We start from the raw sequence: 26,710 nt of genomic DNA on the forward strand, positions 1-26,710 counted from the left end.
ATCCACATGATTTTCATGTGTCTATATTGGTGTGATAGCTTGAAAACATGGGCAGCTGTATCAAGGGTGCATGTGCATACTACATGCAACACCTAGCTGGGCATGGCTCGAGTAACGATTTCGGCAGTCGGAGGTGCGTCAACCTGCATCGAGTCTGGCAAACCCCAACCCACCTACTGCTTGGCGAAGAGAGAAATGTAAGCCTTTGTAAACGCATATAAATGCAGTCATTACCATTCACAGGAAGAATACTTGCCGCAATCAACCTAAATGGATCCTGTTTTTCTTGTCACCGTCTCCTCCAAATACATGCTTGATTGTCTGAGCAAAAGCATCATCCACTGAAATAAGACAAACACACGTCAGACTCTTACACATTTGAAAATATTTTTGACATCCTTTTATTATACCTCTTCAGCAGCCTAAGAATTATTTAAAATGTGTTATTCAAATTAGAAGGAATAATGAATAACTATTATATTTATCTAACCATTTTTGAGCTGTGAAGACAGTGTTCAGAGTCGGAGCAGTGTTCAGGGGTAGAGCAGTGTTCAGAGTGACATCAGTGTTCAGGGGGAGAGCAGTGTTCAGAGTGACAGCAGTGTTCAGGGGGAGAGCAGTGTTCAGAGTGACAGCAGTGTTCAGGGGGAGAGCGGTGTTCAGGGTGGGAACAGTGTTCAGTGAACAGTGAGAGCAGTGTTCAGGGTGTTTGGCTCGTACTCTGTGGCATGTCCTCAGCCCGGTACACCTTCAGTGTCAGAGTGACCCATCGCAGGCTGGTTCCAGCCGGCAGCAGCAGGTTGCTCTCGATGTCGTCCTGCTCGTCATCAGCTTCCTTCTTCTCCATCTGTACACGATGACATCACAGGAGTCACATGACCCAGACTTCAGAAGCTTCAGCATGAACACCTTCCACCAGCCTCAGAGCACTATGGATCACTCCGAAAAAGCTACGTAATGAAGACCTTGTAATTATCCTGTTAATAAATACGCAGCCGTTATATTGGCACATGTATTTACACATGCAGACTAAACTATGGTTCTCTGACACATCAGTAGTTAGGAGAGTGGGTGGATGGGTGTGTAGCAGACAGTCTCTGTGGAAGTCTGTGTGAGGGTGTGGGTGTGGCAGGTAGGGTGGGTATAGTCTGTTGTAACAGGGAGGATGGGTGTAGCAGCGTGGTTGAGGGAGGCTGTACCGGAGGCTCATCTCCCGCCCCCATGATCATCACGCTGACTTTGAGGTATCCCTTGGCTCCGGAGCTGGAGTCGTCGGCATTGCCCATGAGAAGCCACTTCCTCAGGATAGCATGAGCTTGTGCGCACACAATGGAAGGTCATGAGAAAAGGTACACACATAAGTACACCACAACCCATCCAAGCTCACCATTTACCTACTAGGGAGTATCCAGCACTGCTTCAAGCCTGAACTTGAATACCCTGTATGCATACCCTGGTATCCATGTGGAATTTATTTTAGCAAGTTTCCACATATGCCCCCTTGTCTGACAGAACACAACATGAAAAATCTTTTGCAGCTCACATAATATATTTAATCCCATATATGAATTCAAAAACCTCAATCAAATCCACCCTTAGTCTCCTTTTGCTCAACCTGAAGAGATTAAGTATCTTAAGTTTTGTTTTCCTACCTTTATGTCTTATGTTTTGTAATGTTTGTAGTGCCTCTCTATTTCTTATCTCAACAGCCCTTAAAATATTCTGTCCATCTGATGTATTTGGGCATAAGCATATCTGTAACCGCTTCTCTGGTAAAGCTTTCAACAAAGTTATTGTTTTCAGGATCAGCAATATTCATATTTCAATGAACTTAACCTCTTTCGTAACTTAAATTTTTCTATAATATTGAATAATTATAGAACACTTATCACCTTTTTTATACGAGTTAGGAGAGTAGCCTTTAAGCTGCTTATTTCTTTTAAAATCCTGGCACAGATATTGTCTTCAACACACACACACACAGCATACACACAACAAAAATATGTATTTACAAAATTAAGGAATTAATAATTTATCAATACTAAAAAAAAAAAAAAAAGACTTCCTCAATGCAATGTGCTGAATTCAAACCCATATATACCTGGTTCATCATAGACATAGCCAACATCCAGCTGCAGAGAGAAAAATGAATTTTAAAAGTTTAAAATGACTATATATATATTATCAACTATACATACCTATACATACCTACACATACTATGTTACACCCTACAGCCCACACAGTACTATGTGAAAACCAGTGACTATTTTACACCCTACAGACCACGTTACAGGGAAGCCAGTGACGGTAGTTAGTGAAAGATATTAATGACCGAAGGGAGACTGGGGGGCAGGTAACATACCTTAAACTCTCCCATCAAGCTGTCCGCTCTCAGGGAAAAGGAGTCATACACCTGGAGCAGGGGAGAAGGTTACGGTCAGGTATAGCTTTACGGATCAAACCAGGACTCGGCTTATTTACAAATTCCTCATGAATTCAGAGTGGGCCAGAGCAAGAGGCTGCGTTAGTGCAGGGATATGAATCATAGTCTTGGACAACAGATAAGGTTTGCGAGCTCATTGTCCGGCTCATATTAACAGAAACAGATTTAAAACTTATGTTTATTTATGTTACATATTCTAATACCTCTGCATTTGGAAACAGAAAGAGATTTAAAACTTATGTTTATTTATGTGGCACATTATAATGCCATTTGGAATTACTCAAGCGTTTGGAGTCATTAACTCACCCGAATGCTGATGTACTCGTCAAACAACTCTGAAGGTAACATATTGACGTTGTAAAAGAAAATCTGTAATAAAATAAAATACAAACATGCAACATAAAGCTAAGTGAGATACGGTGAAAGGCAGAAACATAGAGCAAATATCTTTAGTTATTCTTGAAAATTATTAATTATTGTTAAACTATTTTTTATCAAAATTATTACGGTAAAAAAAAATATTTTTGTGATGTTGACCAATAAGATAACTACAGGAAGTTACCTCATCAAAGAAAGGATTATTTCCTCTTTTGATCCTGGTTCTGTGCGTCTGTCCACAGAGATTCACCTTGACGACGGGCTTGATGTTGTTACCGGGCAACTGACGTGCTTCAATAACCCGAACACGGATCTGATGAACAAAGTTAGGAATCGGTGAAAAAAGAGATTAATATTCAGATGTGCATAGGTTATATTCCTCTGAAACATTGTTGAACACAAACGGTTACACACAACATTAATCATTCCTCGGTATTTATTGTCAGCTATTTAAACAGAATAATGCAATGCAATAAACTTCAAGCATAGCAGCTGAAAATTAAAAATAAGCTTCAGTACAGGATCCACTGCATCCATTTATTTACAATAATGATACTGTACACATCCATCACTCATCAATATCAACCAAATATCATACTACATATATGTATACACACACACACACACACGCACACATATATATATATGTATATATATGTACAGGTATATATACAGTATAAGCCACATCGCAGTGTCTGGATACATATATTGAGCTAATGAATGCCTTGTGCCTTCAATTCTATTCTGTAGTATGTTTCATTTTACAGTTTATTCCAGGCCAGGAGTGTCTCTCTACTTCCTTTTCCTGTTTTCCTGATTTTTTTCAGGAAATAATTAGTCCATTCTGTAGAATCATATCACGACATGTAAATCATTAACACATAGCGAAATCGTACCGATTACTAATATGTAGAAACAAAAAAGTGTACTAAAAAAATTATAAATAGTTTATTTCTCAAAATTATTGAAGTACACAGACAGTCAGATTAATATACCCATGTTTTTACTGCAGAGAGATTGCACTGTTTATGGACTAGATCAGCCATCTGCAACCATGATTCTACTTTAACCGAATAACAACAGAATCCCATGGCTTTCTACAACCAGGGTTGTAGACTTTCAAGGTAAATGCTATGCATGGTCTAAATGGTGGGGGCTTCATTTGATGTTTAAAATGTGAAAATAAATATTACAATTCAATATTGAATAAATTGCAGATGTCATCCTCAAAAGGGTGCCTTTAGACCAATCCATCTTGTAGGCCTTTAATACACTGCACGACTGCTAAAAATCAAATATTCTAGGGAGTGAATTTTTTATTAAAGCTATAAAATAAATGGCCATGTGGGTATAATAAAAATACATTTAAAAATGGGTTTTTAAACGTTTTTCATGAAAGCACAACAAAACTACAGCACGGTTTTCTCTCTGAAACTATGAAGCAATCGAGCTGGTTTACCTAACGGCAGCCCCTGTGTCAGGGGACTGAATCCCAGGTGCTGGAGAGCTGCATGCTGTGCTGGTTTTCACTGTCACGCTGCACTTAATTACTCAATTAAAGCAGTTGATTCCACGGTTGACTCACTTCACCTGGTCACTTGGGTCTGAATTGGGAGCTGATTTTACGGTGACAACAAGACAGCAGAGCTCGTGGCCCTCTGGGTCCAGGATTGCAGATGCCTGGTCCATATGACCGCTGCTTCCATTGTGATACATAGTCCTGACTGTGGTACTACGCACCTGGAAATCCTGGGGCTTGTTGGACAACAGCCGATAATTTTTCTTGTTCGCGCGTTTCAACCTTGGGACGGCCTTTCTCGGCTGACCAGGAGGGGGGGTCGTCCCCGGTGTCGCCCCCTGCCCTCCGTCCGCATCCTCCACATCCTCCTCCTCATTCGTTTCTCCCCCTGCAGTAACGGATCAGACACACCGTCTCCTTTTATGTGGACCAGACCGAACGAGAGACTGCTTTCTCCTTTCTGTCCTCGTGACATTTGGCTACCGCATCACAAATCCCAGCTGAAATCTCATACACGACTTTGAGGTTCATACCTTTCAGCTGTTGCAGGGAAGTAAGATAAAAGCTCTTTCAATATTATTAATAATAGCCACCTGTAAGCTAGGGTATAATATATTGGATTTCAGGAACAGATGGGTGTTGTGAACATAATACTAGATTATTTGTTTTATATACAGTCTATGGAGCCAGCAAAACATAATCCGGAATTTAGAAATCCTTCCAAGATGGACATTTTCCTGTCTCAAAAATAAATGTCTGGGGAAAAGTGAATGTGTGGTCAGCCTACGTAAACGGAACCACAATTATAATTTTGAATGAAAGATTGAAACAACAGAGGCAAATTGTAGCTGAATTTTGATACTTCTATACTCACACTGACTCCTCACTCCTCAAATGAAGAAATGTCCCTTTATAAAACCAGCTGTTTAAAATCAAAACATTTACGAATCTAATACGTGAGTTCAGGTGAAACACTCGTAAATTACACATCATGTGTGCACAAGGTTCATTTAACTAAATTCTCGCTGTGTCTATAGGACAGTGAGAGTGGTTTAGTAGGCTTGAAAATCAACATAGCTTTACTATTAATATCAAACAAGGAAATTATCTGAAGTTGAAAAAGTGTCAGCAAAAAGGGATTTATTTACTTGCCAAAAAGCTTCCTAAAATGTATTAGATTGTATGTATGTATGACTTTTCAAAGTCAGGTGCTAATTTTTCTTAAAGAAATCTCTATACTAACCTCTGCCCCCTTCACCTTTTTCATAATAAATCGCTTCAAATGTTTCTTCATAAATCTTTTGTTTAAATTATAATATTTAAATAGTTTTAATCCATTAATGGGCTTGGAGCAGTGTTTAGGGTTAGAATTTCTGTTAGGGATTGGGTTGCAGTATGGCAATGTCATGCGGCGATTAGTAATATGCCTATTTTTAAATCGGCGTACTGTATACAAAAAAAACACCCACATTCTAAATGACTAAAAATCCTCCATGTTGTGTGTAACAAGGGAATACTAGTCACCTGCTTATTTTACGGAAACCACAACAGTACAGAAAAACACAAAAACAGCCTGTTGCTAGCAGGAAGAACAGGGGCTGTTATCTCTGCCTGATTCTGTATGTGCACATCTATTCTACATTACTCATTTGCATCAAATATTTCCATAAAAACACTTCCCTTCACGAAATAGAAGAATGCCCCCACCCCCCACTCGAGGAGATTCTAGGCAAGGGCAAACCACACATCAAAGGTATGGCTATCATTAATCAAAACTCAGGGCCAACAAGTTCAAAGCAGTTCTTTGTATCTACTTGGCAGTAATAGCAGTGGCAGTAATACACAGTAACACTGAAAACGCAGTATTAACCCTTGTGTTCGGTTTGGGTCAAATTGACCCGTTCTGAACTTTTCGTAAGAGAAGTAATGATGCATTTGGTATTTCAGAACCTGTGACTAAACAATTGTACATTTGGTTCTTGCTTTTGTTTCAGTTTCTTGTTCAACTTTATTTGCTTTGGTTTTTTTGAATACTATATGATAAAGATGAAAAATAATTGAGAACGTCAGTTCAAACCAATAAAGATAAATAATCTACTGATGTTTACAGATATATATGATTTATGCCTCCCATGCCTTCATTATATAGTGGATTTTTAAAATATAAATTTTTAATCACAAAACAATGAATGACACTTTCATTGTTAAATGTGATCTGGAAATGGCAACCATTAATCACATGTATCATTTGGGATTGAGACAAAAATGATATACTTTGAGCATTTTTGTATAAATTCTATTTGAGTATGTCTTTAAAATCCCAGTAATATCCCGGGTCATTTGACCCAGGCTAACAGTTTCACAGGCGCTAATAAGTAAACGGAACACAAGGGTTAAAGATGTTGCTCAACGTTTGGTGTGTAGGAATCATCACCCCCTGGTACACTATTTATTGCACTGATATCTACCCGAGCACAAATCAAATTTCTGCTAGTGTTCAACAAGAATGTCTACTGTTTACAATATGGCGTCTGCATTCCTACGCAACATTACATACTATTTCTGCATTACTGAATTTGATAAATACAGAGGACACTATTCATTACATTTTTGACCTCAACATAGATATTGTTTCACATCAGGTGTAGATTTAAGTGCACTAATTCAAGTGAGTTAAAACAGGTGGACAAAACTAATACTTTTTGCGCTCCATATATTTATATAGAATTCATTGTAATGCTTTGAGGCTTACAGTATTTATGTAAGTTCATAAATTACAGGACACAAAATGTTCTGAAATGTCTTTTCTAGCCTTGGAGGAGGCTTTGATTTCTTCAAGATGCCATGTGAATCTCATATCCCAGCCGTTACCCCACGAAATCATTGTCACCAAAGACAAACATTTACATTACAGACATTTAGCAGACGCTCTTATCCAGAGCGACTTACACAACATTTTACATTGTATCCATTTATACAGCTCATTAAATACTGAAGCAATTCTGGTTAGGTATCTTGCTCAAGCGTACGACGGCAGTGTCCCACCCAGGAATCGAACCTATGACCTTTCGATTACAAGCCCAGTTCCTTACCCTCTGTGCTACACGGCCGCCCAAACACAGCGTGTTAGTGCCATTATGGCAGACGAGGGAGCTTACCAGTGTCTCCGGACGCCTGCACCCCATCTGCCTGCTCATACGGCGTTGGCACGGCAGCACCGGCCGGTGGCTCGTATCCAATCACCATGTTGATGGTTGCCTGTACAGCGATTCAATCTGGTGAATGCACTGATCTGCCTAACAGTCGGTGTTATTCAATGTTACGCGATTAGACAGATGAAAGTTGAAAATATTAATTTCACCACCACCAAGTATTACAATGAGCTAAAAACGAACACAAACATGAACGTTACTTATACAAATGGACACACTTTCATATTGTGTTTCAGTCAGTTCAAAAAGAGTTACATTATTTTAAAGTAACTGCGTTAAAGTAACAGCTGTCTTCCACCTGTCAGAGATATTTATGCTGAGATTCAAAGTTAAGATTCATAAAATCTGGAATACAGTACTGATGGGTAAATAACACAGACTTTCTCACCCCAAATTCCTGATTTTTTTCATTCACGAGAGGCAAATTTTTTGATGGCAGGGATCTTTGCTGACCATTGGCTAAGTCTCTGAGGGAGATTTTTGCAGAGCCAATGAATCTACGAAACATCAAGTAAAAGAAAAATTAATGTTTAGGATGTCACACATTCAGAAATTAATTTTACATGAACTTAGTGTAAACCCGCAGTGTTGCCCAATAGTGGTCAAAGAAACAAAAAATAGAGGAAGCTACTCAAGGTTGTATGACAAAAGAGAACAGTGCAGTTGCTTTCGACACACTATTCTTATTTACAACACTACTTTTCCCAAAACAATGCCTATATGCTGTCTGTGAAATAAGTATTTTTACGCTCTTACGAACTATGTAGTGTTGTGTCGTGTCAATAAAGCTATGTAAATCTGATGAACGAGCCTTCATAGAAAATCTTTTCAACTTATTAACTGACAGCAGGTGAGGGCTGTGTCTCACAGGGTGCTGAACTAAAAATAATAAATTAAAAAATACAAATAAGAAAAAAAATTCCCTGCTTCTTCAACAGAAAACTGCAGGGAGAACATGACACCGGCACAGAATTCAGGCACAGAAACAAATTCTCTTTTGCCGTTAATTTTTGGTCACCTAATAAAGAGGACTAAGTGTCTCCATATGTAATATGTAAACTTTACATGCAATGATGCTTTTTTTACATGCTTTTTTTGGCCTGGGACCCTACTAGCTAATGGTTATGATTTCTCAGATGAGATAAACCACTTGTGAAAATGAAAGACTGAGTGCAGTGACCTTGCATTATCAGTTTCTTAATATTTAACCACATGGTAATAAAGGTAGTGTGGGCAGTGGTTCAGTCTGACTCACAGGTGCACAGGAAATGAGCCAGAGTGGCTATATATGCCTTTCAACATGTTCCACCCTGTTCTCTATTTCACTTCCTTCAAATATGCAGCACCGTGGAAACCAAATCATCCATTGTACTCAATGACAAGCAAAAGGCCTCGTATTACAGTGTGGCTGATATTTCACACACATTAAACGCAGCCACGTTCAAAAACACATATATGCACACACACACACACTAAGTAAACAGCTGTAACATGGACACACACCAATATCTGACCTGTTACCTCTTGTCACAGAGGCACATAAAACAGACATTTACTTTTTTTTGCATGGATGACAAGCCTGTGAAAATATCTGATTCATCAGCACAGGAAAACATGCCGACTGTACCTCTTCACAACTGTTTCATTCAGATATACAGTAGCTGACTCTGTAATATTGATCAATGTCTAAATCTTCAAACACCACTGCACCTTTTTGCATTTGCTTTCATTCAAAGCATTGTTCCAATGTGGAATTCTTTAGTAGTATAATCTAAACGAATCTGTAAATGCAAACCATAATACTGTAAATATGTTTCCATGTTAATGGACATAATGCAAAACTCATAAATATATCTTCCATCAAAGTATTGATCATTATACCTCACGTGTGTATATAGTAACTAAATAATGTCTATAAAAATATGTCTATAAAAGGTCACCAGTGCCCTGGTACTGATGACAGATGGAGCAAGAGAGAATGAGAGGAAAAAGATGTGGAACTGCATTGCAGTACCTACAGTAAAATACTGTGCTTACAAACACATTTAGATGACAATAATTCAGTCATAAATGCACTTACACCACAATGCTGTCCTTAAAAATGTACTCTCACTACATTACTGAGCTTATAAAAGCACATTCGTTATAATACTATGTTTATAGTATTTGCACTGTAATTGTGTGCTTTAAAATGAAATGTCACAACCATACTGTGCTTACAAAAGCATTTGCATTACAACACGCTTGGAAAAAGGGTACAAAAGCTAACCACTGGGGTGGAACCCTAGAGTTACATAACATTGCACTAGGGATGTTAACAGTTAATCTATTAACTGTTAATCGTTAATGAGAAAGTTAATTTTATTGATATAAACAGTTAAATTTCAATAAACAATTTAAATGAATAACCTAACGCTGGTGGTTAGGTATTAGATTAGAGACGTTTCTTCGTCTTTAGACACAAATCTCCTCAACTGGTAGAAAGTGTTGTCAGAAAGACCAAAAAACTAAAGTGGTTCATTTGTTTATTACAACATTGAGCATGAATAAGCAGCATTAATAACCAATATCTTCTGTCACCATCACAGTGGCAGTTCAGCTCTCCGGTAATGACATGTCAGCGGCCCCCCTTCTCCTGTGCAGATTTCTCAGTACGTGAATCCGTGTTGGTATCATTATTTTTTTCTTGCACTTATGGCCTTAATGCACAACAGGCAACTCCTATTTTAATGATTGTTTGAGCATGTCTTAATAAAACATCTATGATATACAGATCTCATGAATTGGTAGACCTATTGGCAATTGGATTTATGCTTATCGGCTTATCATTATTAATTGACTGATTGGTTCCAACAATCAATTAAAAGAACTGCAAGAAATTTGCCTCCCTAAATTGTATCTCTAGTCGGCAATACATAATTTATTGGTACCTTTTTTTTGCTTGTAAAAGGTACTTATTTGTACCCAAATAAAACAATATTGCTCTTTCAAGGTACATTTGGGAAATTGATTCCTTAAAGAACAAAAATGTACCTCTACTATAACTTTATTTCTCAGAGCAATGCATTTTTTAAAGCATTTTGTCAGCCATCATTTGACTTTATTGTATTAATTTACATAAATGAATGACAGCTTGTACTGGTGTAAGGCAGCTGCTGCCACTGTAGAGCAGGGAATGGCTGTTGTGCATTTGGCAGTTACCAACAATGGCATTCATTTGCCAACAAGCTCCATCATTCAAGACAATGGCACTTCTCACAGTTTGAACGGCATGAGCATTTCTGCCACTGACGGCACCCTGTGTCACCATCTCCATAGAGACAAATATTTCTAAAATTTGACAAATCTCATTAGAATACAATGTGCACAATCAGCAAAAAAAAAAAAAAAAAAACAGAATTTCTTTCTCCATTGGGTAAAGACATGTTGGGCTGCTGAACGGGTTCCATCGCTGCTGCTTCTCTTTCTAATGCGGAGCAGACTCTTCCTACTTCCAAAACGCAAAGGAAATAAGCCCGCCTGGTTGCAATTAAACTCCCAGCCGCGGGGCTGGATTTTCCGAGGCGAACTGAGGTCGGTGTCCCGTCTGCGCATGCGGAAGCGCGTGTCTGAGAGCGCACGGAGCACAGTTACGCAGCAAAAACCGCTGTAACGAACGCGGAATTCTGCCAGGACCTCGGAGGGTCACGCAAAAACAAATCATAGCGGTAACTTCGCAGTAACCCCCGTGCCTGTCAGCAGGATAAATGTGTCCGGTGAGAGTACGCGCGCTGGTGCTGCTTCTCCCCCGCAGAAACGGTGTTTATCTTTGAGCCCGTGAGTCTCGCAGGCTCAGACAGGGGCTCTCTCAATAGCTACTCCACAAGTGTTTTCATCTCATTGTAAATGGACTGCATTTATATAGCGCTTTTATCCAAAGCGCTTTACAATTGATGCCTCTCATTCGCCAGAGCAGTTAGGGGTTAGGGGTTAGGTGTCTTGCTCAAGGACACTTCGACATGCCCAGGGCAGGGTTTGAACCGGCAACCCTCCAACTGCCAGACAATCGGTCTTACCTCCTGAGCTATATCGCCCCTGTATATTGTATATTTTGTTTTGTGCTGTAATAACTTTGGCTTGTTTTCCTACATTGTAGGTCTCTATTACAGGTTATACGTTTAACAAAATAATCATTGTTATCATCATCCTTGTTATCATAGTTGAGATTTTATGAAATTATCCTCCTTCATATACCACTAGGCGTTTTTTTTGTTTCATCACAAACGAATACAAATTTGGCCAAATTCAAAATACATTTGAGGCAGGCTAAAAAAAGAGAAAATTTTAAAAAACTGTCCAAACTTTACAAGCTTTTCAGAGTTTCTTGCTTTTGACCACAAGCCCCTGAATGCCCCATTCATTGTAAAGCTGGCTGGTTGTCAGAAACGTCTGTACCTAAAATATCCTTCATTGCACAGCACAATAACCATCCTGGCCAATAAAAAACATGCAGCATGAAAACTGAGACGGAAACAAAATCCCTGAGAAAGTGAACGGCCCCTTTAACCAAAAGTCCTGAGCTCAGTCTAATAGGATGTTGTTCCAGAGCTCTGTCTTTAATTGGAGGCTGGAACATGAGCTGTATTTGGATTGAGACGGAAATTATGGGCCTCCTACCCAGCCACAGCCAGCTGGCCAATTTTGTGTGAGAAATACCCTGACAGTCCAACAATTCCATAGGCAGCCATCGACCATCAAATCCCTAAGGGGTTATGCATTTTCCATTTAAATTTTCCACACGTTGAAGTTGAGCCATGTTGAAGTCATACTGATTCTGGGCCTCAGTGTTTTAGACATAATTTCATATTTTCAAACATAAATGTGTCATAGATTTAAAAAAAAACTCCCTGTTACATTTCTACTCCAGTGTAAAACCGTTGCATGCATATAACCTGTGCATAAGGCAGAACTGTTCAGCTAACGTGGCATCATGTGATGTGATTCTTCTAAATGCATATGTTATTCAGTAGTAATGGATAAAACAGCTGTCCCAAAGATCACTTAAACAGTCATCTGTCTGCCACGTCAGAGCAATAGCACCGGTATCCTGTCCTAATTGTACCTTCGCCAACACAATGAATCTCCCTCAGTCATCACCCCTCCCCATCTTCTTCTCCAGTGTTTGTCCTTTGCCTTTACGGTAAATACTAGCTTGCTGCCAGCAACTATTTAGCAGTTGCTAAATAGTAGTTATTGCTTAGGACAGTAAACGTACAATGCTTGGTGTTTATACAGTATGACATGCAGTAGCAAATAACTATTGTGACAAAGTGCAGCATGATCACAGACCAAAGAACATCCAGACCCGTAATGAAACAGACTTGAGCATCTCTCATATACTGTATAGTATGACAACACCATGTCAAAATATGTAGCTAAAGGGAAAGCAAAAACAAACATGTAGACAGATGGCCATTTGTGTGCCAGAAGTAAGAGCCATTTGCATACTGGTGCTCACGTTTCCGAATGCTCTATTTTCACACAGCGCTTACTTACAGTAGGTAGTTAGTTATAGTAGCTGTTAAATGCTGTAGTTTCGTGGGACCTTCGAAAAATGCAGACAAAAGAGGAAGACGGGGCATTAGGGGGGGTAACTGCATGTCAGAGAGGAAAAGGGTTCAGTGAGCGCAGTTTAGCCACAGACAGTGCTGCATTATTTGGGGCGGGGAGGGGGGGGGGGTTAGGATGATTCCATGTAATTGTACATGGATGAGGGTGGCCTGAGGTGGAGGGGCCCAGTCTGAGATTCCCCTCCCACAACAAATCCCTGGCACCACCCCTGGTTGCAAAGACCAGCTTTAACTTCTCAAAAATGCAAGGCTGTGCTCGCAGTGCCCATAACAGTTTGAAACAGAGAAGCACTTCCTCCTCCACTGCCAAAAAGATGGAAAATAATTATCCTTTTTTAGGGGTTCAAGCAGCGAAGCTGGTGGAACCCTATTGTATCTGTTAGGATTATTATTCTTATTTTTCTCCGCTAAAAGTGTCTGAAGCTCAGGAACCATAAGTCCTAGAGCAACCGGATTTGGTAGGTGGGTTTCTATGGCCCCTCACTACTCAGACACTACAAATCACCTATGTCGGCCAGATGTTGGCGCTATAACATGCTTAAAAGGCCATAACTCCCACACCATAAGTCAGATGAACACAAAACTTAATCGACTATGCAGGTGAATGTGCTCTACAACTTTGCTATTGGGACCACCAATGTCTGCCATATTGTTTGCCCGCCATTTTGATTTTTTATTTGCGGCGCGGAAGCTTTCTCCGCTAAATGTGTCCAACCAAATTTGGTAGGTGAGTTCCTATGGCCCCCCACTGCTCAGGCACTACAAATCATCAATGTCGGCCAGATGGTCTGCCAGATGGTGGTGCTATAACAAATGGTCATGCTTAAAAGGGAATAACTCCCACACCATAAGAATATTTTTATGAATGCCCAGATAGATAATATTGTCCATTATGAAGTTCAGACCCTCCCTTCACTGATAAAAACTAGACCCGACGGTGTCGGATTACTTAGTAGTGATTGTACATATATGGAATATTAATGTGATATATTGGCTGTTTTTGTGGCCTTTTAGCTCGCACTGTCCCAAAATTCCATCAATGATAAGATCGGGACTCCAACGGCACCGAAAACCGATAGATTTCACTGAACATTCGACTGTTTACATTTATGGGGTTCTGAACCAGTGACATCATAATAACTCTTACTGGTTGATTTTATGCGGTCATTTATGGCAGTTGGTTCTCTCAGAATTCTGACTGATAGCCAGGTCAGTATTTTCACTGGACGCTTGATATATCCCGCTTTATAACTTCAAAGTCCCAAGTCATTTGTGAATGGTTTAAATGGATTTTGAAAGTAGACACTACAGTCATGGTAACGGAAATGTGTGTGCTGTGAAGGTTAGGTAGCAAACAACAAGGCTGAATCCTTCTGAGGCAATTTACATAGCAACTATACGTTCAGATCGCCTAGTTTCGCTCACTGTGGCCAAGCAGAATCGATAACGTTAAATATAGGGTGACCATATTTTGGTTTTCAAAAAAGAGGACACTGGGGGCAGGATGGTGGCATAGGGCAGACGGACACCCGCAGTGAGTGGAAGGTTGCGGCTTGGGGGGGGGCGGGGTTTGATGTAATTGGTGGCACCGTGGCAATGTGTATGGGGTGGGGGTGGGGGTGGGGTGGGGGGGGGGTTGGATAGTTGACAAATGCGTCCACAACCATGCAACTGTGTTATTGAACTTTAATACATGAACAGCTAGTCTTTAACAAGACAAATAACAAATGCCTTCATAGCCATTATGGCCAGATAATCTTATTCCTTTCCATTCAACTTTTGGCCCTCAACAATAAAATAAAAACAAACAAATAAAAAAATAGTTTAGCTTTTAACACCTTCTACATAACTCTTTCTTTTCATGGCCACAAATTAAAATAAAATTTTTTAAAAATTAGTTGCCATAAAAAATCCACTATTTCACTAGACACTTTTCAGTCCTCCTGATGTGCTCTGGTATGCTGAAGATCAAATCTTTCCCACGCCACCATTCTTCCGATCAAAATGCTGAATAAACAGAGGGAATATTTTCACAGCACCGTGATTGCTCCATGGGCGTAAATTACGGGGTGGGGGTGGGGGGGAGATATGTTGGGTGAAGGTATATGATCATGAGGACAAAACCATTTTAAAATCACTCCATAGGGGGCGCAATAGTGCCAATGCTTGGACCCCTGCCAATGCCGCTTGCGGCTTTAATTTTTCATTGTACTGCTTTGCCCGGTTTTGCCAAACCAGCCCGACAAGCGTAATATTCCAAGTCTCCTAGGAAAGGAATGGAGGAACAGAGCTCTGTTAAACAAGATCAGCGCATTGTGTCTCAGCTTGCCACAATCCTGACTGATTTATTTGTTTATTGTTTACATCAGGGCTGCCCAACCCAGTTCCTGGAGATCTGCCCTCCTGCAGGTTTTCATTTCTACCCTAATGTGGCACACCCGATTCTACGAATTAGCAACTCAATGAGAATTAGTTACTCAATAACTCAGTATTGTTATCGATTATAATCAAGACTTTTTGTTTTCCCCTTTTTTTCTTTGTGATTGTTAGTGTCCTCAGCCCTAACATGTCATTAGGCAGGTACACTATGGATAACCCACTATGCACCTGCATGTCAGCTGTGCTACTGCTTGTTACCTATAACCTATAATCAGTGCTGTAGGATCAGCCCTGCTGTAATCAGAGTGCTGTAGGATCAGCCCTGCTGTAATCAGAGTGCTGTAGGATCAGCACTGCTGTAATCAGAGTGCTGCAGGATCAGCCAGCGCTGCTGTAGGATCAGTGCTGCTGTAATCAGGGTGCTGTAGGATTAGCCCTGCTGTAATCAGAGTGCTGTAGGATCAGCCCTGCTATAATCAGAGTGCTGTAGGATCAGCCCTGCTGTAATCAGAGTGCTGTAGGATCAGCCAGCCCTGCTGTAATCAGAGTGCTGTAGGATCAGCCAGCCCTGCTGTAGGATCAGTGCTGCTGTAATCAGTGCTGTAGGATCAGCCAGCCCTGCTGTAATCAGTGCTGTAGGATCAGCACTGCTGTAATCAGTGCTGTAGGATCAGCCAGCCCTGCTGTAATCAGTGCTGTAGGATCAGTGCTGCTGTAATCACAGTGCTGTAGGATCAGCCCTGCTGTAATCAGAGTGCTGTAGGATCAGCCCTGCTGTAATCACAGTGCTGTAGGATCAGCCAGCCGTGCTGTAATCAGGGTGCTGTAGGATCAGTGCTGCTGTAATCACAGTGCTGTAGGATCCGCCAGCCCTGCTGTAATCAGAGTGCTGTAGGATCAGCCCTGCTGTAATCAGAGTGCTGTAGGATCAGCCCTGCTGTAATCAGAGTGCTGTAGGATCAGTGCTGCTGTAATCACAGTGCTGTAGGATCCGCCAGCCCTGCTGTAATCAGAGTGCTGTAGGGTCAGCCCTGCTGTGCCAAGGGTATGCGGCAGGAAAATGAGTCACGTTCATGCACTTCTGACTGCACTGTGTTTCCTCAGGGGGCCACAATAATGGCAAGGCACACTTCCTCCTAGAGCACGCTCTATAAACATAGTCCTGGACCTTCATACAGCACGCAAATAGGCGGGGGTGTGACCAGGGAACCGGGTTTATAACCAGAGGGTTACCAGCTGTATAAATGGTTAATGCATAAATATCTGTTACTGTGATTTACAGGACAACAGTCTGATAGCATCTTCAGCTTGTGAGCTATAGTGAACCAGAAGGTATGAAGCCCTAGTCACAAATTTTATAACACCTTAGGGGCTAGGGCCGCAGTCCTTGGAGGTGATCCAATGTTTTTCTAACACTTAAAGGCAGGAAATACCTCTGTCCTGTACAGATGAGCCCACTAACCTGCATAAAGCAGTATCTTAGTATGGTCATCTCACACGTACACACACTCACACACACTCACACACACTATACGGCTTTGTGTGAGGAAATCCCTACAAGTCTGCACAAGAACCCACTCCATTCCACACCTCAGCTTTACTTTTCTGTCTGTTGCTAGGTTATGATCTGTCCTGCAATCCTGGAAAAAATCTTTTGAGCAGGAGTCACTTTCCCTCCCATCCCCCCACCCCCCCCACAGACAGGCCGGCAGGATCTCAAACGTGACTCAGAGGAGGCCGTCTCATATTGTACCGAGCCTGGGCCGGAGCGCTCCCAAAAATCTGAGATTCTGAAAAAACCGAACTACCGTCACAACTGCGCATACGACTGCACATATTGACCACGCATGCAGGGGTAACTCTCTAAATTCCGTACGTTCATAGGATTCAACGTTGCTTTGAGAAGATAATAGTTCTCATGCAGGGTTTCTTTTTCCATGCATAAACACAAACATCTGAGATGTGTATGACCTACCAGGCGATTGTTTGCCAGACGATTATTTTCATAGGCTAATCTGTTGAGTGCTAGCACATTTTGTCAAGCGACTTCAACTTTAGTTGAAAGCTTGTTAACAGAGGGGTCTGGAACTCTGGGCCTGTCATGGATTACACCAGACAGACACCATGTGTTCCTATTTTTACTCATACTAAAGGATACAAAGCAAATGCTGACGTGTGCTAAAGGTTTTTTTTTTTTTTTGTGTACAAAACTAGTAACACAGTAGTTGTCTTGGACTATCTGCACTACAGCTAAACTATAAAATGCCCAGTGTTAATTAAACTCTCACAATGTTACCCCATATCAAAACCAGTTCTGTCACAGAATCTCCAGTGAGGGCATCTTTCATTAGTCAGCTGACGTACTTTGCATGCTTCATGAAAGGCAACAGACTACCAGTTCTGAGAAATTATTCTTGTAAATTATTATTACATTTATGTCACATCAACAGTTGCCAAGCCTTTCTAGGAGAGAAATGAACACCTATTCATAAGGGTGTCTCAGGCCAGGTGCGGTGAACTGGGATCAGTTTAGCCTCTTGGCTCATCACAGATACAGCAGGAGAAACCTGATCCTGGATCACACTCCTACTGCAAGTCACTTGAGAGTGCCTGGTTCGCCAAGCTTCCCTTGCAAAGCCCAGCAAGTCTGAACACTGCGCTGCGGGGTGTGGCTTGCTTGAGGGCGCATTACCTCACACGCTAATACTGCTTTCAGCCCCGACACGCACAGGTCATACAAGTCAGCGCACTGTGCTGCCAATTTAGCAGTTATCAAGTGTGTCATCGCCTGTGCTAGATGCGATACAGACAAGGTAGCGGGTTCAGGTTCACAGTGACCACATCCTGTGTTTTAACTCTAACGAGTGATAATATTGCTCAATTGAGGAGGGTCCCCCCATGTAGCTAAGGTTCACCTCTATCTCTCAGATCTGCTGAAATACCCCCCCAGCCACACTTTAATTTTCAGTAATAACGAATACCTGTCACCATCTGACAAGTCTAAACACTATTCTCATCAGAAATAACAGGATCAGCATGAAAGTTAAATCCCTTCCAACCTTTTCTAAGTACCGTGAGCTGTTATCAGAACTGATGCACAGAGATTAATCGAAGAAATATACATTTTCATGCACTGTGTGTAATTTTGGCTTGAAATTCATTATTATTTGGGAAAAGTACCATTAATTAATAGAAAACACCCAGAAAATGTTTGACGTACAAACCACAAGCCCTTTTAAAGCTGCTCATAAACACTTGATAAAATCTGACCAAACATTTCACTCGATTTAATTTTCGCAAAAACAAAAAAAAAGGTAGTGAAAGTGAAATAAAACTAAAAGTCTGTAAATAGCTTGATCTTGATAGAAACATTAATACGGCAGCACGGTAAACAGGAACACATGCAAAACACTGCACCCTCCCTGAGGAGCTTGCCAGGTTATCATGTACATACTTGTCCTTCCCAATGGTTTCATAGTCTTTCACAATCACATCAATAAAGGAGGAGGCATCCAAAAGAGAGCCTTTTAAATCAAACTCCAGAACCTGCAACAAAAAAGAAAAGGAGTTCAGTCACACACAGCCATGTACCTCTAGCACACTCACAATGGAAGCACTTACAAAAAAAAACATCACTCCGAATGTTTGGCATATTTTAGCTCTGCCACAAGATGGATAACTGAACGAATTCCCTCATGAACAAGGGACATGGATGGAAGTGTTGAGTCACCAGGCTTTGTCTGAACAAACAATAAAAGAAAAAAAGTCTAATGTTTATGTACTTCCTGCTGCTAAATTTTGTACATATTCCATAATAGCCTCCCTGACCTTCAGAAGAAAACATTTTAACACAAGAGGAATTTGTCCTCGCAAACACTGATATGACTTTACTCACTTCATTCCAAACGGGATTCAGCTCATTGTCAATTGCTTTGGTTTTCTTTTTTTCACCTGTAAGGACATGTATTGTTACGGTACAGGAGTAGTAGACTTTTTGGTATTAATACAGATGTGCTCGACAGTCATTCTAGTCTACATTCACTGTAACAATTTTACAATCCACAATTGTTTTTTGTATAAACAAAAAGCAAGCTCGACGACTACATGGCTTCTGACACAAGCAGTCGGAGAATCATGTTTCATTTCCTTAAAAGGAAATGCATTTTACAGAAAATGCTTCTGCCCCACATCATAGATTAATTCAATTAGCTAAAGATTATTATAATGTTCAGCAGAAGCTTTGGTTACTACTGACTATGTTCGGTGTAATTCGCTATGCATGTCCACTGCTTGTATAAACTTTAAAGATGCTCTTGTAGTTTAGGTCGCAGTAAATCACTTCTGTGACTGTTCAGTTGGAATGGAAGGACAGGCGCACAGCAGATGCGCAATATAAACAAAGCTCCACTGGATTTATACGATTCAGCTTTTCAACTTTATTTAACTTTACTCGTTATACAGTGTTCCATCATACATTTTACATTTATCAGACATACAAACGCACGTAAAATCACTGAGGCGAGCACGCGCACACACTAAAAAAAGGCGATGCTGTTCATAATCAGTTTTTGTGCGCACGCGAACACATCACCGTGACAAAAGGACCATAAGAATTAAACCCGCTTAGTTGAAATCCCTGAGGACTCACCTCGAAAAACAATCCCAACAATAGGATCCGGATTTCCAATTTTCTTTTTCGGAATATTTTTAGCGGACTCTACCACGACTCGCAGCATGATGGCGAAAAACTTTGTATATCAACTGTAATCCAGGCAGACGAAAGAATCGTGGCATGCATGCTCTGGCACCTCGATCTCTACAGGCAGATGTGACTGCAAAAAGGAGGAAATGCCCGTTGTGTTTCATCTAGGAAAAGGAGAAGAGGGTGTGATTAGGATTGGTATTACAGCACCGATGATGTGCAGCGAGCGAATGTCGAAGAAAACAAACTTTTAAAACATTATTTTCGAAATGGAGCTAATTTTTACTTTGAAACAATGCGCGTTAAATACTCTTTGTTCATATACCCGATATAGTCAGGCTAAGACAGTTTATTGTTGTTACCAGCATTTGCTTATTTTTCTATTTAGGCTATGTCTTCCTGTACCTTATGTTAATTGCCTGTCTGATGATTTAATGCCGAAAGTAGGGTACAACAGCATGGATGTACCAACGATCTCAGTAGTAGACAAGAATTCAAACAAATGCACTTGAATGAATAAATGGGTAAAAGCTAATTTTCTGAACAGATTGTCAAATAAATGGCACGCCAAATTACAAACTCATATTACATAGAAGAGAATAGTGTTTAAAAGTCGCATGTGAATACTTCATTATTTTACAGTCTTCAGGTAGCTAATCCAGAACTACAGAAATTGACTTGGCCCTGATGCTGGTGTTGGGACTTCGGGGTGGTAGCCGCACTGAAAGCGATGGTATGGTATGGTATACACTGCATTTGTATAGCGCTTTTATCCAAAGATACGGAGATAATGAGATGGAAGTTACAGTCAGATTTACATGGTAATATTCAAAAAAGGTGGTCGCAACGCTGCTCCGGTCCAGGAGGGCCGCTACGCCCAGTTTTTGTTCTGTTCTGTTTAGTTTTGTTTTTTTTGAGAGGGAGTTTCAGTCTATAAGTGGGGAAAGGCAGTGTAGCACTCTAATACTGGAGTTGGAGATCGCAGCTTTACAGAGACATTCTAAGCTTTGATCCATTTTTTTTTTAAATGACTAAAGTAAAATCAAGTAGGAACAAACAGCATCCTTTTAGCATAAATGGCAGTCATATTAAATTCACAAGAACGCCCTGTGCTGCTGCAGTCTACTGTCATTTACACACCGCTTCATATCAAATGCTCGTGAAACAGAGCAGTGACAGTAACACAAGATTCTTTCTAAACAGTGGAACACATCAGTGCACCTGGCTGTAGAATGTAAATAAACCACCCCACTTTCTTCCACATGGGCCCCAGGTGGTTCCCAGACCCGGTCCTGGGACCCCCCTCTGTATCCTGGTTTTCGCTCCAACCACAATCGCAATCCCATAATTTTAACAAGATTCAAATTTTTCTTTATTAGGTGCTTTTCCTGTTTAGAGGGATTGTTTACCATATGAAGATATATTATGTCTGAAATAGCTTTGCTTTCGCAAAGGATAGAATTCCCATGTTGATATTGAGCTATGCTGTGCTTAATAGGCTATATTACAAACAATAACATAAAAAGAGGTAACCTTATTTGATCACATGAAGGACAGAGGTAAATCGATAAGCATCTAATTCAGCGGTTGTGTTAATTAATATTTTTTTCCCTTAAACTTATTAACACAATGCAGGTTTGATTCATTACCATTTGCTTCGTCTTTGAAGTCTACATTATCTTGCAGATGGTTAGTTTTAGTGGCCAGGTGTCCGCACTACAAAACGCTTCTGCAGATTCCTGAGAATATGCAACACAACAACCAAATTGTAGGTAACATAGCCTAAAGGACGAACTTTGTGATGTTGCTGAATAATGTTTTTTTTTTTAATGGTAAAATGCTGATTTTTATCCTTCTCTCTAAAGGTCATTTTATTTAAAATATGGACCTTGACACAGGTCTGGAGTAAACATTGTGCAGTCATAATGCACACTTCCCCCCTGTCCACCTTGGGAGTTTCAGAGCCTCCATACTGTTCCAGTATGTTCATCGTTCTCTGGGCTAGCCAATCGGATTGCAGCGCCGCTCTGGTTTAGTTTGCATAGAAGTAAAGCAGCTCTTCCACTATGGAAATAAAGACATGTCAAAAGTGAACTCAAAATCACCATCCTTCACAATTCGTATTCATGAATACAACATCTACGTTACTAAAAATGTGTAATATGTTTGCTTTTGTTTTCTCATCAGACATGACACTCATGTTAATGATGGTGTGGCGAACTGACTCATTTTCAACATTGTAAGTTACCGTGGATAACAATGTACTGTACTGTATTCAATGATTATGATGCACAAAGTTATGGTTATGATGTATTTAAATTTATGATTCTGATAAGTAATGCTACATGATCTCTGGTCATGACGTAATAGTCATTGTTTCATCTCATACAAGGAAAGATAAATTAGGAGATGGGATATAAAATATAATAACGTAACATGAAAAGCATGCAGGTCCTCTCCTGCAAGCATGAAGACAATTTTTCGGTTGTTCCTGCTTGCTTTTCTTTGCATACAATGTGCTGTCTTTGCATTCAGGCAGAAAGAGTGGAGACATCCACAAGAAAATTATTCAGGAAACGTACCGAGTATGTGCATTAATACAATGCTAGCCTGAGGAACGAAGGAAGAATTTAACCTTTGTGTTTTTTTTGTAAACAATTGTCTCTGTGAGCATGGATACTTTTTGTTGCTGGGAAACCTCTTAGAACTTCCGAGGCTTCTGAGCTCCTTTTCCTGGAAGGCTGTCCACAATAATAACCAGGATGATTAACTATTTTAATAATTAATAATTACATTACATTACATTACATTATAGGCATTTAGCAGACGCTCTTATCCAGAGCGACGTACAACAAGTGCATAGGTTTCATGATGTAGAGGCGCAAAAGAAACACTAGAGTGAAGTAAGGATCGTAGTGCCAGAAGTGACCACATCGATCAGGACTCCAACCCTGTAGAGTAAGCTTGTTCAGCAAGCAAGAATCCTACCAAGTACAAACTAGCACTGGAATCACACCTAATCATACAAAAACAATCCTGCCAGATACACTAACATAATCAAATTATCCTAGCTAGGTACAGTGAGCTGAACTATAGGCTAAGGAGGGGTGGGGAGAGGTGCAGCCTGAAGAGATGAGTCTTCAGTCTGCGTTTGAAAGTGGTGAGATTCTCTGCTGTTCTGACCGTCACGGGGAGGTCATTCCACCAGCGAGGGGCCAGGACAGACAGCAGACGGGAGCGGGAAGTGCAGACGCGAAGAGGGGGAGGTGCCAAGCGTCCAGAGGTGGCAGAACGGAGAGGTCTGGCTGGTGTGTAGGGTCTGATGATCCTCTGAATGTACCCTGGTGCTGACCCCTTAGCTGCCTGGTATGCAAGCACCAAGGACTTAAATTTGATGCGAGCCATAGCAGGCAGCCAGTGGAGGTCAGTGAGCAGGGGGTGACATGAGAATGTCTGGGGAGGTTGTAGACCAGACGCGCTGCAGCATTCTGGATGAGCTGCAGGGGTCTGATGGCAGATGCTGGCAGACCAGCCAGTAGCGAGCTGCAGTAGTCCAAGCGGGACAGGACCATCGCTTGAACCAGGAGCTGGGTTGCGTAGGTGGTGAGGAAGGGGCGGATTCTCCGGATGTTGTACAGGAAGAACCTGCACCTTCGACTCACCGCCGTGATGTTCTGGGAGAGGGACAGTCTGTTGTCCATCACCACTCCAAGGTTTTTTGCGGTGGGTGATGATGACACCACAGTGTCCTCCAGGGAAATAGAAAAGTCGAGAAGGTTAGAGGATGGAGCAGGGATGAAGATCATCTCCGTCTTGCCTGGGTTCAGCTTAAGATGGTGGTTATCCATCCAGCTCTGGATGTCCCTCAGGCAAGCAGAGATGCGAGGGGGGGGGGGGGGGGGGGGGGGGGGGGGGGGGGGGCAACCGTTGTCCCAGACCTTGGAGGAGGTGGGGGGGCCCAATGCTCTGTGAACTTATGGTAAATATTATTGTCCTGGGCCTGGAAATAATATAACACAATTTTGCCCCCAAGCCTGTGAACTTCATCCAGCAACTACGAGTTGGTAATCAAATCTTTTCTCATGCCAGCCTTTGTACAAGAATGGGAAAGCTTTGTTGCAAATGAATTTCATGTGTAAAGCAGGATGGAACTATAGTACCTTTTTAATATGAAATGGACAAATATGTCAAAAAGTATTAATGCAAACACAACAATATTTTCTGGCAATGCAAGCAGCGGTACACATTTGGGCTGCTCAGTCATGTGACCTGCAGTCAAACGTATGCTAATGTCCCTTTCTAAATCATTGTGTGGAGCAAAGGTAAATTATGCAGTTGGAAGAAGGTTACGGTTTGCGCAAGCAGGCTACTTTATAAATCAGTGCTGAAAACAGTAGTTAAAAAGCGAGATTGCGCTAGTTTGGTGAGAGTGCAGACCACAGCAGGTAAGCTTCGAATTTTGAAACTACCTGCGTGTGGAAATTGAAGAGCTCAGAGGAGATAGCTCTGCACCAAACCTGTCTTTAACTTGACAGGAGTGAAATGAGGACCAGGCAGGGACAGGGCGTGGTTTACAGAGCCGATAAAGCTTTTCAAGGCCCCCCGGCTGCAGTGAAGGTCAGACGGGCCACTTACCACAGCTGTGAGCTACTGCCATCTACAGGTCTTAGTCGGTAGTGAGAGATGAGGTGTATTCATTACATTACATTACATTACATTCATTTGGCAGACGCTTTTATCCAAAGCGACGTACAACAAGTGCATACCGAAGGTCATTGGAACAACTACCTAACAAAATTCTAGCTTGTACTTCCCCCTAGTTCACTGTGTGAACTGGACTTGTTCTTGGCTATGAATAACTGTACAAAATGAGTAGTGTATCTTATTACTGTGTTTCGTAATTGTTCTAATGACCTCGATATGCATTTTTGTACATAATTTTGGATAAAAGTGTCTGCCAAATAAATGTAATGTAAAATTCTGTATAAATTACAGAAATTTCATCTATGGATGCAAATTCACACTGACCAGTGGTTATATACCTCCTTTTGCTGCTTCAAGCCCAGTACCCACCATCCCAACATTGAGAAAGCAACTCTGAAGGGTAACAATCATGCCACACTGCTCAGAGTAGATTAGCTGAACACACTATTCAGGTAATTGGTGCAACCATTAACCAAGTAAAAGAATGGAAACCAGGTAGACACAGGTCAGTCAGTACAAATGTAATGTTTCTTCCTCCACTATACCAAGCTGACATGCCACTACTGGTGTAAAGTGTGCTATTGCTAAACCGATGCCTAACTGCTTTGCTGGTGTGGTGTAATAGCTATGATTCAACCAGACAGCTTAAATGACTGAAGACAAAAAGGCATTGTTCTGTGTATGATTAGCAGACATCTAGATAGCAAACATCTGATTCTAGAGAATAGAAATCAGAATGGGACAAAGTGACGCACAGTATGTCAACAGCAGCAAGGGATGCTGGGAGAAGAGTGAGAACACCACTGTTGTGTGTTGTGCTGTTTGAAACCCATGAAAACAGTCCACCTTGATTTTGTTTGGTTGGACATGCAGTTGTTTTTAGTACCTGCCCATCAGGGATTTTCAGGGAAATCGACAGGTAAAACCCTTTGCTTCGCAATAATCACCATCATGGTCTCATTTTCACAGTGTGTGGTGTAGACACACACCAAAGTTCACAACACTGAAACAAGTATTTGATTGTTTAGAAACCCTCAGCCCTGTTACCACATCCACTCACAGAATTCTTCGTGTCAGAGCTTGCCTCACACAACAGCAGCGTTATCCACCCAACTCAATCACTAAGCCGAGAACATGATTTAGCCAGATCTCACAGGAATGATGGAAACAGTTCGATAACAGATTCTGTGTTGTTTTTCATTGAATGAGAGAGGAGGAGAGAGCAAGAGAAATCCCAGACAGTTTTCAATTAACTATATTCAGTCAAATCAACAAGCAATGACTGTATTCCAGATGGCGCAAAAAAAAGAAGTCAAAGTCCAGACCAACATGAACAGAAGCATTTAACGGAAGCATGGATTTGCTCCACTGATCTGATTTTGTTCTGGATCAGCGACAGTACTTCCTTTCTCTCAACTTTACAGTTGGAAGTGGGGCTTTCAGTGCCATCTGCTGGTCAATATGTACTCCGCATGTAGCGGGTGGTAAAGCCATACAATCCCAGATTTCAACTGATCCATGGGGGGTAGTGGAGTGTGTCCCCAGTTCCCAGACCTCCAGAAGGCTCTGATAATCTGCCGAAGGGCAAAGGCCTGCACTGCTGGCGTCCATCTTGACAAGGGCCTGACATAACTGCAGGGCCCTTTGTGTTGAAAGGGAGATGATGCATTCAATTTGATTTAACTGTCCTCAATTTTGTGCCAACAGCTTTGGGAAAAGCAATATGTCTTGATAGTATGCTCACTGCACCTCAACTCACAGTC

The 26,710-nt window shown here is 41.2% G+C and overlaps 1 protein-coding gene across 1 annotated transcript in view; it reads right to left on the reverse strand.

Moving 5' to 3' along the window:
- Positions 1-20,913, reverse strand: part of LOC135245221 (myoferlin-like) — a 47,581-nt gene extending 26,668 nt beyond the window's left edge. The window contains exons 1-15 of the mRNA XM_064318139.1: positions 20,649-20,913; positions 20,190-20,407; positions 19,437-19,492; positions 18,996-19,087; positions 7,942-8,050; positions 7,500-7,599; positions 4,563-4,729; positions 3,007-3,135; positions 2,751-2,813; positions 2,364-2,414; positions 2,102-2,132; positions 1,200-1,315; positions 721-847; positions 267-341; positions 144-154 (exon numbers count right to left, since the gene is read on the reverse strand). Of these exons, the coding sequence (XP_064174209.1) occupies positions 144-154; positions 267-341; positions 721-847; positions 1,200-1,315; positions 2,102-2,132; positions 2,364-2,414; positions 2,751-2,813; positions 3,007-3,135; positions 4,563-4,729; positions 7,500-7,599; positions 7,942-8,050; positions 18,996-19,087; positions 19,437-19,492; positions 20,190-20,277 (1,215 nt within the window). The 5' untranslated portion in view covers positions 20,278-20,407; positions 20,649-20,913. The remainder of the gene's footprint in view (positions 1-143; positions 155-266; positions 342-720; positions 848-1,199; positions 1,316-2,101; positions 2,133-2,363; positions 2,415-2,750; positions 2,814-3,006; positions 3,136-4,562; positions 4,730-7,499; positions 7,600-7,941; positions 8,051-18,995; positions 19,088-19,436; positions 19,493-20,189; positions 20,408-20,648) is intronic.
- Positions 20,914-26,710: the final 5,797 nt, after the last annotated feature.

This window comes from Anguilla rostrata, chromosome 18, assembly GCF_018555375.3.
Source record: "Anguilla rostrata isolate EN2019 chromosome 18, ASM1855537v3, whole genome shotgun sequence".
Lineage (NCBI taxonomy): Eukaryota > Metazoa > Chordata > Actinopteri > Anguilliformes > Anguillidae > Anguilla > Anguilla rostrata.